A 14,614-nucleotide genomic window follows, 5' to 3' on the forward strand; every position below is an offset into this window, starting at 1 on the left:
AATGTGTTGTTCTTGGCTTGACAACATTGAACTGAAATAAACTTAAATCTATGAAGTGAAATTGTTTGTTTTACTCAAAAGACTACAAAGACTTATCAATCTGAAGGTTCAAACATGGCCCATTCACAATATTATTTGATGTGTGTGTGTGTGTGTGTGTGTGTGTGTGTGTGTGTGTGTGTGTGTGTGTGTGTGTGTGTGTGTGTGTGTGTGCAGTTGCTGTGTTTATCCGCTGGGGGGCGTCCTGCCTCCATCTCTGCTGCTTCACCTCTCAGCTTCACCTCTCAGCATCTTGTCTCTCTGACAGGCTGCATGATGAAGCTCATTAACTTCATCTGTTACTGCACGAGCCACGCACACACGCGAGCTTCCTCCTCTTACGCACTTTCCTCTCCATCTGGACGTGGATCACGCTGTCCCCCCCTCCCCCCCCCACACCACACACACACACACACACACACACACACATACACTCTCTCTCCCCTGCTCAGACCTGTGACCGGGGAACTTGACGAGACCCTCAGTCTGGGCTGGTGTGATGAGCCCGAGAGCCTCTCGTGTTTCCTGTGACGCAGGACAACCGCACCGCACCGCACCGCACCGCCCCGCGCACTTTGGAGAGCTGCGAGAAGCGGAAAAAAAAAGAGAAGCGCGTCCGTGACTTCGGTCTCCTGTAACTGCTCGTGTGGAGATGTCTTCACTGTGGTGACACACTGATCTGAGAGCGACCAGTGCTGCCTGTGTGAGGAGAGGAACCCGGGCTCCTGAGCGGAGCGGCGGGGGAGACGAACCGACACCTGCAGGTGATCCGGAGCGTCAGAAACCTGCTGTTCAGAGGAATTTACCGCGTCTCTGTCAATATCAGGATCAGGATCAGGAACAGCTGTAACTGCGGGAGCACAAAAAATAAAAAGTGGATTTGGATTTAATTACATTTTCTTAATTTTTCGGTTGATGGATACTGATGCGGAGCCGGATCGAGTCCCTGCGGAGGAATTTAGAGGGAAATATTTGTGTGATGTGACAAACAGCTGGAGACAGAAAACATTTGTCTGACCTGTGACACAGAGAGGAAACACCTGCTCCTGCTGCGGAGAGAAAAAGGTACCTGAACACATCACAACATCTACAATTGACAATCAGTTAATGTTCAATTAAAGCAGATTATTAAAACAGAATGTATGTGTTATTCTTGGTTTCTTGAGATGGGACCATGTTGGAGAGCTCTCACTGTGACATCCTCCAGATTATTGTCACGTGAACCCACCAGTGAAATCAATAAATCAATTATTATATCGATCAGAAGCGTTTCAATCAATAATGAGGCACTCATCCTGCTGGATGTGGTTTCGGCTGCTTTCAGCTCAGAGTCATTGTTTCTGATATCAACTGATTCTGCTGGAATGCAAGTTGAGCTCGTGCTGATTCGCCCGTGCACGTGTATTTTCACAGGGTGTGTTTGAGGAACTAAACCAAACGTCTGTGTTCGTGCGCACTTATGAGGATGGATCTGTGACTGTGTGCGCGCAGGTGTGTTTTTTTCTTTGCTCGCGTGTGCGCGTGTGTAGATGCGGTAAGTGCGCGCCAGGCATAGATCTGTGTTCGCCTGAGGATGAGTGAGTGTGTGTTATAGAAATTAAAATAAAGATATAAGAGAGAGATATAAATGTGAATAAAAAAGTATAATAAGAAGATCAGATAGAAAGAAACTCACAATGTAACCGTCACATTAAATACACGACATGGCCAAAAGTATGTGGACACCAGCCGTATGTAGAAGTCGAACATGTCCTTCAAACACAGGTTTGTTGACATTTGCTTTGGCTCCAGTTAGATACAGAGGTCAGGGAGAAGGATGGGTCAACAAAACATCAGACCTTAAAACGACAGCTGTGTGTTTCCAACCAACAGTCAACACCAAGGTTGTTCCATATCCTTGTAAAGCTTGTTTATTAAATTAAGATGCATTGAGGTGACGACCAAGACCAATGTTTATTATCTGAACCATGATGATGAAGCTCCCCTAACTTTAAACCAAACCACAATCTTTCCCTAACCCTAAGCAAACCTCAAACATCATCACAAACAGTGTCACATTATAAAACTGATGTCTTTTGGAGGGCCGTTAAAAATGATAAGGTCCCGATGATCGGGGCGTCATATCAGAAATCGTTTTTTGATGTGCATGAACATTTTGTCGTTTAATTTCGAGGACTTGTTGGCCACTCGAGATGACGCTGATCCAGTGTTGGGTTCATGTCAAGAACTAGTGATGGGCGGGTGATAACGAAGCTCCAAAGCTCATTTAATTCTTGTGATGCGTACAGTTTCGTGCCGCAACAGGGGTCGACCTTTGTTGCATGTCACACTCCCCTCTCTCCCTCCATTTCCAGGTCTGCCCCTAAGTAATTCCCACGCTGGTGGGATAAGTAGAGAATAATTGAACAACCATGCTAACGGCTCTGTGAGACTGTACTTAGGCACAGTAAGGCTTTGAGCTAAATGCTAACATCAGCATGCTAACATGCCTAACATTGGCTAATTAGCAATAAGCCCAAACTACAGCTGAGGGTGATGGGAATGTTATTGGTCGTACAGGTATTTTGTCATAAACCAATTGGAAAAATTGAAAATCTGACCTGATGGTGGCGCTACAGGAAAAGTCAGAGGTTGACCAAAGTCAGGAGGATTCATCCTCTGGGAACTTTGAACGTCTGAACCAAATTTGGTGCCAATACATGAAGAAGATGTCGAGATATTTCACAGGTTAAGGGAAATCTTTGACCTGCTGATGGCACTAAATGAAAAGTAAGGGAATCACCAAAGTCAGTCGGATTCATCCTCTGGGGATCATGCATGTCTGCACCAAATGTAACGGCAATCTATTGAATAGTTGTTGAGTTTGGACCAAAGTGGTCGGCTGAAATAGCTAACATGGCAAAAAACATGGTGATGTACACAAACATTATTAAGTGTTGGAACATTTCCACGTGATATCAAGTAATAAGGTAATAAAATTCCCATTTTAATATGTTAATCTCCATTAACATGAAGTTGTAGCGCCACAGTGAGCACTGGGCCTAAACTAAATCTGCACAATAAAACAAATATTTTACATATATCTTGTTTACTATGCATTTATTGCTTATTTTACTGCAGACTTTTTTTAACAAGATTATGTATTTAATAAATAACATATTTATCTAAAAAAAACAACTAAATAAACCAATATTTAAATCCGTATTTACACGTGTCTCCTGTGATCAACATTTGGGGTCGAAAACAATGAGCTGTATTCCAGGTGGTGGACCCCCCTCCTGATTATAGACAGTTGGTCTCTTCCACTTCCTGTTTCTAGAGTATAAGAGCCAATTTCAACTAATCATGTGGATGAAGGACTCAAACATGGAGCCAGGAAACACCAACAGGTAAAACACCTGGTAGTTCCACCACACACTTTGGTTTAACATTCGTTTGTGAGCAGATGAAACACACAAGATACAACATGTGACTTAGTAAGAATACGTTCATAGAAATAAACCAACGTTTTGGTAGAAACGCCAAACATCTTAAAGGGGACATATGCTCATTTTCAGATTATTGTATTTTGGAACATGTTTATATGCGTTAATGTTCAAAATACACATTATTTTTCTTATTCGGGTTGTCTGAATATACCTGCATTCACCGTCTGTCTGAAACGCTCTGTTTTAGCGCCCTAGCCGCACGCTCGCAGATGCCCAGTCTGCTCTGATTGACTTGCAAGAAAAATTGCAACGGTAGTTTTCAAGCCGTTGGAAGAGATACTCAAATGGGGGCTTTATATTCTTATGAGCATACATGTGACAGCCAAATCTGACCGAAGTACCCCACAAGACCTTCATTTAATTTCACAGTTTGTGGGTTGGCATGCACTTCAGATTCCCAAATGAAAAAGCTGTCAGATTTAGTTTTTCATGCTATGTCCCCTTTAAGGCATGTAAGAGAAAATTACCTTTACAGTCAACATGGTTGTTCTGATATTATGTAAAACACTGAGACTGCAGCCATGCGGTGCACCTGAGCTCACACTGATCTGCTTTATTGATCATGTATTGATCGTTTCCTCTTCTGTCTGAATCTCCAACAGGTTTCAGGAAGAATGTGAAACTGGAGCTGCTGCGACCCTGAAGCTCCGTCTCCTCCTCTGCAGACCGCTATGTCCGACACAGGAACCTGTACCACAGGCAAACCCCGGGGTCAGTGTTGGTAGGTGGGACTGCCTGCGTGGTTGACCCTGCCCTGGGTGACGGGGGACTCCATGGTCTGGCTCATCCTCGCCACACAGCCCGCACCACCACCGCAGCCACCTTCTTGTTGATTGTGCGTTCATATCATCGCTCCCTTTCCGTGCGGCTCGACTCACCGGAAAATGGCGAAGGATTCGAAGCCCCCGAGCGTCACCGGCCACTGCGTCCTCTCTCTGCTGATGCTTAATTGCTGCTGGCTGCTAGGCTCCGCCACCCAGAAGCCCGTCGCGTTGGCGGACTCCCAGCAGCCCCTGCAGGAGTATGCCCACTCCATCCGGCTGGATGGGGACATCATCCTTGGTGGACTGTTCCCTGTGCACTCTCGTGGCGAGAGGGGCGTCCCCTGCGGCGAGCTGAAGAAGGAGAAGGGCATCCACCGGCTGGAGGCCATGCTGTTCGCCATCGACCTCATCAACAAGGACCCAGAGCTGCTGCCCAACGTGACGCTCGGGGCGCGCATCCTGGACACGTGTTCACGTGACACCTACGCCCTGGAGCAGTCGCTCACCTTCGTCCAGGCACTCATTGAGAGGGACGGCTCCGACGTCCGCTGCGCTAACGGAGACCTGCCCATCTTCGCCAAGCCGGACAAAGTGGTAGGCGTCATCGGGGCGTCGGCCAGCTCCGTGTCCATCATGGTGGCCAACATCCTGCGACTGTTCAAGGTAAGAGAACGCTGTCTGGTGACGTTTGAATTGGTGAGCTTGCTGCTGTTCTGCGGTTTGTTGAGACTGAATATCTGCGAGACTAACGGTGAAACAAATGCAAAACTACTTTGTGGTACTTTATGTCTCTTTGTATCTGCTCTTGTTGGGCCGGATGAGTCTAACGCCCGGGACACGCAGCCTGCGACTCTTCTGGAGATTCAAGGTGTCTCCTATTTAAAGAACAAACCTTTTGAAAAAAGGGTCACACAGGAAGTTGTTTTTGAAATTGTTGAGGTAGTGGTGGCATGTTGTGGATTCCTCCGGTATCAGGAGCAGGGTTCATGTGAAATCAGCAACGCTCCTCACTCTGGGATTGTAATTCGCTCAAAAACTCCACTTTCTAATTTTATCACGTCTTCCTTTTTAAGACGAGTCCGTTATCTTTACTGCAGCAGATGTGTTGAGAAGAAACTGCAGCTTTAACTTAAGACAGGTGTGAGCGAACCGCTGGTTGTTTTCACAGTCTGAGTAAATCTTGTGTTGAGTGGATTCAAAGATCCTTGAGCCAGTTTTTCGACGCAAACTGCCAGTCTCTGGTCATTCATAGAAAACACCTTTTTCTCGGTCACTTGTACCTCGGAAAAGGTGTTTGAGTTTTATTACCTTGTTCTGTCGAGTTTAATATGTTTTTTCTTATCGTGACTTCACTTGAATGTTTGAGCTTCACTGTGCAGAGTTTGGAAAAGCTTCTCTGTGCTCACATTCAGTCTAACGCCTGGATTTAGAAGCCGAGCATTGGTCCAGTATGAAATGTACAAAAGTGTGATGAGGAACTTTCAGGTCACATATACTGAGAATGGACCTTAAAGTGAAGTATTAGACTTCTTGTGTCCAGCAGTTAAACTTGATTTATAGATATTTTTTTACAGGTCTGGAGTGCATCTTTAAACAAGTGTTTCTATCATCTACACTCTCACCTGTTTTCATTATTGATCAAATGTTCATTGTTCATAATCACATTCTGCATCTGTGAGGGGAAAAACTATATTTCTATCTTTATTATGTGATGAGAAAAAAATAATTATTCATCTGAACTGACAGTTCTGATTGGTTCCAGAAACGTGTAAAACATGTTTGTCGGCAGCAGAGCTCTTTAAACCGTCAGCGACTCTTTGAACTCAACGAAACAATTGGAATCAGCAAAGTGATTTGACAGAGCTGAACTCCACGTGCATTTAATTAGTCTTCCTACCACAATACCTGCCCCAACAAGACAGAATATCATTTGCACTTGGCCTGAATTTGGTCGAGGGTAGAGTCTCCATTAGCAGACTGGAGCTGCAATGATCGGTTGATCGTTAAAGTACATTTTCAAGCGAAAATAGCAAAAGAAACGTTTTCAGCCTCTGAAATATGGAGATTTCCTGCAAAACAAGTCATTTAGAGACGTCACCTTGGACCTTGACATACTGGGACGGACATTATTCACTATTTTCTGACATTTTATAGACCAAACGATAAATCAGCAAATAATCCATAATGAAAATAATGGTTAGTTTGATCCCTACAGCAGATTTGTGAAGACAGGTTGTTTTCCTGTTTTGTGATCTGCTCCTGTTTTTAATTTAAATTTGATGCAAACTCAATTTTGTCTTGAGAAATTCAGGATAATGACATTACCACATCACTAATTCAATCAGGACAATAACAGTCGTCTCTCAGCTGCTGTTTATTAAACCGTTCTTGAAGAGACTCATTCGTCTTTTGCTCCAACATTGTGGTGTCCAGGACGTTTTCTTCCTCTGTGGTTTTAGTCCTTTGTGGGTTTGACTTGAGGGAGAATTGACTGGCGGCCCTAAAATTAAACAAAGTCTCTCGACGGTGGAGGAAACCGTCTCCAGCTCTTCATCAGCTTCATCCTCCCTCTGAGCTGGATGCAGCACAGACGTTTTCACACGGATGTTTCTCGTTGACATAAAAAGAAAAGTTGATCCCAGCTGTTGCCTCATCTTTTTTTTGGCGCACACAAACTGTGTCTGGAGGCGGCGTGTTGCCGTGCACGGCAGAAAACAAATTCCACTGCATTAAATTAGTGATGAGCTGTGTGATTCATGTGTATGTGTTAGAGCCTGGCCCGCTTAATGAGGACAGAAAAGGCCCAACAACATCACTTATCTAAAATTAGCTGGAGATGCCTCTGGGAGGGAGGAGGAGGAGGAGGGGGGGAGGAAGAGGAGGGAGGAGGAGATGTGGGGTTAGCCACATTTTGCTGATGCAGATGTTTCCTCACCAGCGCTGTCACAACCTTCAGCTGCAGCCGTGACTCTGACAGATAACTGGGACTGACGGCAGGAGTTGGTTTACATGTTCTCAGTTAATATAATACAAACAGTGAACTCCTCCAGCTCACCAGTTTAATCAAATTGTATAATATTCTAGATGCTACATTTGCAAACTGTAGTGGGACAAGTATTCAGATAAAGATTTAGATCGTTTGAAGTGGGGTTGTGTGAGGGACAGGAGCATGGACGATGAGCAATCCACTGCTGTGGACGGGGGCAGCAGCAAAACGTATTTTATCAACCAAAAAAAAAGGCCCACCTAAAAAAACTATCAATATAAGTTTAAGTGTATGATGTATTTAGAATATTTTCACAGCTTTACCTTCCAGTCAGACAGTTCTTTCCAACAGAACTGATTCCATTATCCCCGGTCTCTTCAAAGCCACCAGACTTACCACGCAGAACACGGGAGTTGCTGGTCTACAGCTGCATTAATCGGTTAGTTAGTTTGTGTTATTGTGTAACTTTGGTGGATCTGAGCTCATTCAAGTCGCACAATAACACAAACTAACTAACCGATTAATGCAGCTGTAGACCAGCAACTGCCATGTTCTGTGTGGTAAAATTTTTGTCAATGGAGTCTGGTGAATTTGTAGCATACATGAATATAACAGATTCAGTTCCTCGTCAGAGAGGACAAAGCGGTTTAAATATTCTACATCTAGCGTACAATTAAACTGATATTGATATTTTTTCAGTGTTTGTGGTGAGAAGTGTTCTTCGTTGCACCTGTAACCACACCCAGCAGTCCTGGAGTACATCTGCAACGAGGGGACAAGTCAATCATTAGAGGTCAGCAAGGACAAGATTTTCAGGGATTATTAAAATACGCTATATTGAAATATAAACATTTCATTACAAGTAAAAGTTCTGCATTGAAAATGCCACCCTAAAGTAATTATTATTAGGAAAAATACTCCAGAAAAATGCTTTATTTATTTATGTATATATACATATATATATTATATTTTATATATATATATATATATATATATATATACATATATATATGTGTGTATATAGATATATATATGTATGTACGCTCTAGGAATAGATAAATCATCAGTGTCTTGATTCAGAGTTTTGCTTTTGATAAAACTCTGTCTCTGAAGGTTTCTGAGGTGAGATCCTCCATCTGAAACTGCGATATTCACCCGGTGCATTTGCATAATATTTGCACACCGTGTGAGCCTGGCCTCGCTCTCCAGGAGGTTGTCACGCTGCGCCCGTCGCTCGGGCTGCTGCGTTATATTTCCATCTCTACGTGGGAGATACAGAAACCGCAGCGTCTCTGTTTATGAGCTTGCTGCAGACTCGGCCAAAAAACACGAACATAAAAAGAGATGAGAAAAATAACAGAGGGAGGAATGAAAACAGAGGGAACCTGCTTCCTCTATCGTTCCACGTAAACTGTCAGAGCTGGGGGGGGGGGGGCGAGAACTCCCTCAAACCATAGAAGAAGAAATGTATCGCAGTCAGTTTCATCTGTTATTGTGAGTCGTGGAAGTATTCAGATCCTTTACTGAAGTAAAAGTAGTAACCCCACACAGAAAATACTGCAAGTAAAAGTCCTGCATCCAAAACTTTACTTTAGTAAACTGTACTTAAAGTGTAAAAAGTAAAAGTATTGATAGTGCAGTGAAATATTCCTGCTACATTAATGTGTGTGTTACATGTTCCTGCTACATTAATGTGTGTTACATGTTCCTGCTACATTAATGTGTGTGTTACATGTTCCTGTTACATTAATGTGTGTTACATGTTCCTGTTACATTAATGTGTGTGTTACATGTTCCTGTTACATTAACGTGTGTGTTACATGTTCCTGCTACATTAATGTGTGTTACATGTTCCTGCTACATTAATGTGTGTGTTACATGTTCCTGTTACATTAACGTGTGTGTTACATGTTCCTGTTACATTAATGTGTGTGTTACATGTTCCTGCTACATTAATGTGTGTGTTACATGTTCCTGCTACATTAATGTGTGTTACATGTTCCTGCTACATTAATGTGTGTGTTACATGTTCCTGTTACATTAACGTGTGTGTTACATGTTCCTGTTACATTAATGTGTGTGTTACATGTTCCTGCTACATTAATGTGTGTGTTACATGTTCCTGCTACATTAATGTGTGTTACATGTTCCTGCTACATTAATGTGTGTGTTACATGTTCCTGTTACATTAACGTGTGTGTTACATGTTCCTGTTACATTAATGTGTGTGTTACATGTTCCTGTTACATTAACGTGTGTGTTACATGTTCCTGTTACATTAATGTGTGTGTTACATGTTCCTGTTACATTAACGTGTGTGTTACATGTTCCTGCTACATTAATGTGTGTTACATGTTCCTGCTACATTAATGTGTGTGTTACATGTTCCTGTCACATAAATGTGTGTGTTACATGTTCCTGCTACATTAATGCGTGTGTGACATGTTCCTGTTACATTAATGTGTGTGTTACATGTTCCTGTTACATTAATGTGTGTGTTACATTAATGTGTGTCCTACATGTTCATGTTACATTAATGTGTGTCCTACATGTTCCTGCTGCATTAATGTGTGTGTTACATGTTCCTGTTGCATTAATGTGTGTGTTACATGTTTCTGTTGCATTAATGTGTGTGTTACATGTTCCTGTTACATTAATGTGTGTGTTACATGTTCCTGTTGCATTAATGTGTGTGTTACATGTTTCTGTTGCATTAATGTGTGTGTTACATGTTCCTGTTACATTAATGTGTGTGTTACATTAATGTGTGTGTTACATGTTCATGTTACATTTATGTGTGTCTTACATGTGCCTGCTACATTAATGTGTGTGTTACATGTTTCTGTTGCATTAATGTGTGTGTTACATGTTCCTGTTGCATTAATGTGTGTGTTACATGTTCCTGTTACATTAATGTGTGTGTTACATGTTTCTGTTACATTAATGTGTGTGTTACATGTTCCTGTTACATTACTGTGTGTGTTACATGTTCCTGTTACATTAATGTGTGTGTTACATGTTCCTGTTACATTAATGTGTGTGTTACATTAATGTGTGTGTTGCATGTTCCTGTCACATTAATGTGTGTTACATGTTCCTGTCACATTAATGTGTGTCCTACATGTTCCTGTTACATTAATGTGTGTGTTACATGTTCCTGTTACATTAATGTGTGTGTTACATGTTCCTGTTACATTAATGTGTGTGTTACATGTTCCTGCTGCATTAATGTGTGTTACATGTTCCTGTTGCATTAATGTGTGTGTTACATGTTCCTGTTACATTCATGTGTGTGTTATATGTTCCTGTTGCATTAATGTGTGTGTTACATGTTCCTGTTACATTAATGTGTGTGTTACATGTTCCTGTCACATTAATGTGTGTTACATGTTCCTGCTGCATCAATGTGTGTTACATGTTCCTGTTACATTAATGTGTGTGTTACATGTTCCCACACATTAATGTGTGTGTTACATGTTCCTGCTGCATCAATGTGTGTTACATGTTCCTGTTACATTAATGTGTGTGTTACATGTTCCTGTTACATTAATGTGTGTGTTACATGTTCCTGTTACATTAATGCGTGTGTTACATGTTCATGTTACATTAATGTGTGTGTTATATGTTCCTGTTACATTAATGTGTGTTACATGTTCCTGTTACATTAATGTGTGTGTTACATGTTCCTGTTACATTAATGTGTGTGTTACATGTTCATGTTACATTAATGCGTGTGTTACATGTTCATGTTACATTAATGTGTGTCCTACATGTTCATGTTACATTAATGTGTGTGTTACATGTTCCTGTTACATTAATGTGTGTCCTACATGTTCCTGTTACATTAATGTGTGTGTTACATGTTCCTGTTCCGTTAATGTGTGTGTTACATGTTCCTGTTACATTAATGTGTGTTACATGTTCCTGTTACATTAATGTGTGTGTTACATGTTCCTGTTACATTAATGTGTGTGTTACATGTTCCTGTTACATTAATGCGTGTGTTACATGTTCATGTTACATTAATGTGTGTGTTATATGTTCCTGTTACATTAATGTGTGTTACATGTTCCTGTTACATTAATGTGTGTGTTACATGTTCCTGTTACATTAATGTGTGTGTTACATGTTCATGTTACATTAATGCGTGTGTTACATGTTCATGTTACATTAATGTGTGTCCTACATGTTCATGTTACATTAATGTGTGTGTTACATGTTCCTGTTGCATTAATGTGTGTCCTACATGTTCCTGTTACATTAATGTGTGTGTTACATGTTCCTGTTCCGTTAATGTGTGTGTTACATGTTCCTGTTACATTAATGTGTGTTACATGTTCCTGTTACATTCATGTGTGTTACATTAATGTGTGTGTTGAAAACTTAACACGGAGAAACTCCAGTAAAGTATCTGGATCTAAATTCGTTATAATCCACTGCTGGTTTAAAAAGTAACAGTCGGCGTTTAGCTCACTGAAACTCACAATCGGATGAAACTCGGCTGCTGAGCGATAAATCAGGGAATTAATTGTTTTTGTTTGTTTTTCGTTTGTTAAATCACATTAAAATATAATATATCTGATTCTTTTAACTAATATTATTCTTTGCTTTATTGTTTTTTGTTCATTTAATTCATTTTCTTTCATAATGGCCGTGGTGCTTGGCAACTGTCATGCTAATAAAGCCTATTTAATAGATATCTGCACGCTTGAAAGACTTTCCAGCAAGAGAACGACGTATGAAGTAGAAACTTTGATGTGAAGCATTTGTTACCTCCTGCGGCTCCTGATCATCCCAGTCACTGACTCTCTGTCTTCCTTCTCTGATTCTCTCTGATTTGCTTCTCTGTGCTTTGTGTTTGTGACAGAATGAGGTGATGAAGACCAGCAGAAAACATTATTTCTGTGCTTGATGATACAAAATGTTCCCAGGTTGAGATAGAGGTTCTTCTGTGTGAGTGAAATGTTTTACCTCGTTTTCATACAGTTGATCTTCGCACAGTCTGAAGACGTGTGAATGTCGAGGCTGGTTTTCACTCTCTGAAGTGTTGCTTCCTAAAGTCACACCTCTCTGTGCGAACACAGGCAGCAGATGGTTCATATGAGGGAATCAACACATCATCTGTGGACAAAACAAAGGAGCTAAAAACCGTGAGGGGACCATGAATAAATATATTTATAAATACATTAATTAATACATTAATTAATACATTAATTCATACATTAATTTATACATTAATTTATACATGCATGAATACAAATATTTGTAAATATATGAATAATATTTGTATTCATATATTTATAAATATTATTTTATAAATATTGTTTTATAAATATCTTTTTTTATAAATATTGTTTTTATAAATATTAATAAATATTTCTAGATTTTTATATAAATATTTTTATATAAATATATATTTATAAATACGTTTTTATAAATACATATTTATAAATATTTTTATACAAATCTATATATATAAAATTACTTTATTTCCCTTTTAGATTCCAGTTTCTTTATCTCACACGAGTCTTAAATTACAGAATGATTTGACTCTTTTAATTTGTCTCTAATGGCTCCAGCCCTGACTCACCTTCTCACCTTCCTCACCTTCTCACCTTCTCACCTGACTCACCTTCCTCACCTTCTCACCTTCTCACCTTCCCACCTGACTCACCTGCTCACCTTCTCACCTGACTCACCTGACTCACCTTCTCACCTTCTCACCTGACTCACCTGACTCACCTGACTCACCTTCCTCACCTGACTCACCTGACTCACCTTCTCACCTGACTCACCTTCTCACCTGACTCACCTTCTCACCTGACTCACCTGGCTCACCTTCTCACCTGACTCACCTTCTCACCTTCTCACCTGACTCACCTGACTCACCTTCTCACCTTCTCACCTGACTCACCTTCTCACCTGACTCACCTGGCTCACCTTCTCACCTGACTCACCTGACTCACCTTCTCACCTTCTCACCTGACTCACCTTCTCACCTGACTCACCTGGCTCACCTTCTCACCTGACTCACCTTCTCACATGACTCACCTTCTCACCTTCTCACCTGACTCACCTTCTCACCTGACTCACCTGACTCACCTTCTCACCTGACTCACCTGACTCACCTGACTCACCTTCTCACCTGACTTACCTGCTCACCTGGCTCACTTTCTCACCTGACTCACCTGACTCACCTTCTCACCTGACTCACCTGACTCACCTTCTCACCTGACTCGTCTTAAATCTGAGCAGAAACTGGAAACACATCTTTCTTGACCTAATCCAGATGTTAACCTAATCTCACCTGTGAGCCGGTGGCAGGTGGTTTCACTGCATGTCCCACAGCCAATCACAGGTGAGCAGAGCTGTGTGTCTCATTAAACGACGGCGTGACCTGAACATCTCGGTCTGTGTCGCGGCATCACGTCCAATCATCAGCCTCGTATCATATTGATGGCCTAAATAATTGTGAGGGTGAACCCGCTGCACCTTCGCTCTGCATTACCTGATCGCTCTGTTGTTGGCTAACAAATGTAATTTCTCTCCGAGAGGAAGAGAAAATGGAGGAGACGGCGGGTAATGGGATTAATGGAGGGGAATTTGCTCATTGCAGCTGCAATTCATTAGTGCGACTGATAATAATAATAATAATAATAATGACCTTGTTCAGCTGTCTGAAGCGTCGTCCGTCCATTGTTCTTTTTTGTCACGGTTAATAAAGCTTTTTTGTGCTTTATGCTCATTCTGATGGTGTGTGTGTGTGTGTGTGTGTGTGTGTATGTATGTGTGTACACTGTAGTTTTTTATTGTACACAAATTTGAAAATGAAAATCTCAGTAACACTTTAATAAGGCTGCAAGAACAGGATGTAATCAGAGTCTAAAACACGTCAAATAAAATATAATATATAAAATAAATGCTAAAAAGGAAAATATTTCCAGATAGAGTTCTTTTAAATCCTCATCATTTCAGGAAAAATGCTTCCTGATGTGGACTTGACTAGAATTATTAAAGCAGTATTTCTGTCATAACAACTTTCAAATTGACAGACTTAATGTTGGTCTTTCACTAACACGAGTGTAAACAAACACCGGCTGTGTGTATGATGCTGACCTCTGACCTCTGTAACCTGCCTGTCCCAGGACTCTGCTTACTGATTGGCCGTCCTGAATGATGCCTCTCACCGTTGACTTTAAATGACTTGAGATTTGATTTGGATCAATTTCAAATAAGAAACTTCACTCAGGCCTGTTGACGATTTGTTGATGGCGTGACGGCTGCAGATCCTCAGCTGAGCGCTGGTGAAGGTCAAAGGTCAAAGGTCAGCTGGTTTC

The 14,614-nt window shown here is 41.3% G+C and overlaps 1 protein-coding gene across 1 annotated transcript in view; it reads left to right on the plus strand.

The window, feature by feature from the left end:
* The first annotated feature begins 3,331 nt into the window (after positions 1-3,331).
* LOC115005268 (metabotropic glutamate receptor 8-like) overlaps positions 3,332-14,614 on the plus strand; it is a 77,547-nt gene continuing 66,264 nt past the window's right edge. The window contains exons 1-2 of the mRNA XM_029427063.1: positions 3,332-3,428; positions 4,130-4,954. Of these exons, the coding sequence (XP_029282923.1) occupies positions 4,412-4,954 (543 nt within the window). The 5' untranslated portion in view covers positions 3,332-3,428; positions 4,130-4,411. The remainder of the gene's footprint in view (positions 3,429-4,129; positions 4,955-14,614) is intronic.

Source organism: Cottoperca gobio, unplaced genomic scaffold (assembly GCF_900634415.1).
Source record: "Cottoperca gobio unplaced genomic scaffold, fCotGob3.1 fCotGob3_290arrow_ctg1, whole genome shotgun sequence".
Taxonomy (NCBI): Eukaryota; Metazoa; Chordata; class Actinopteri; order Perciformes; family Bovichtidae; genus Cottoperca; species Cottoperca gobio.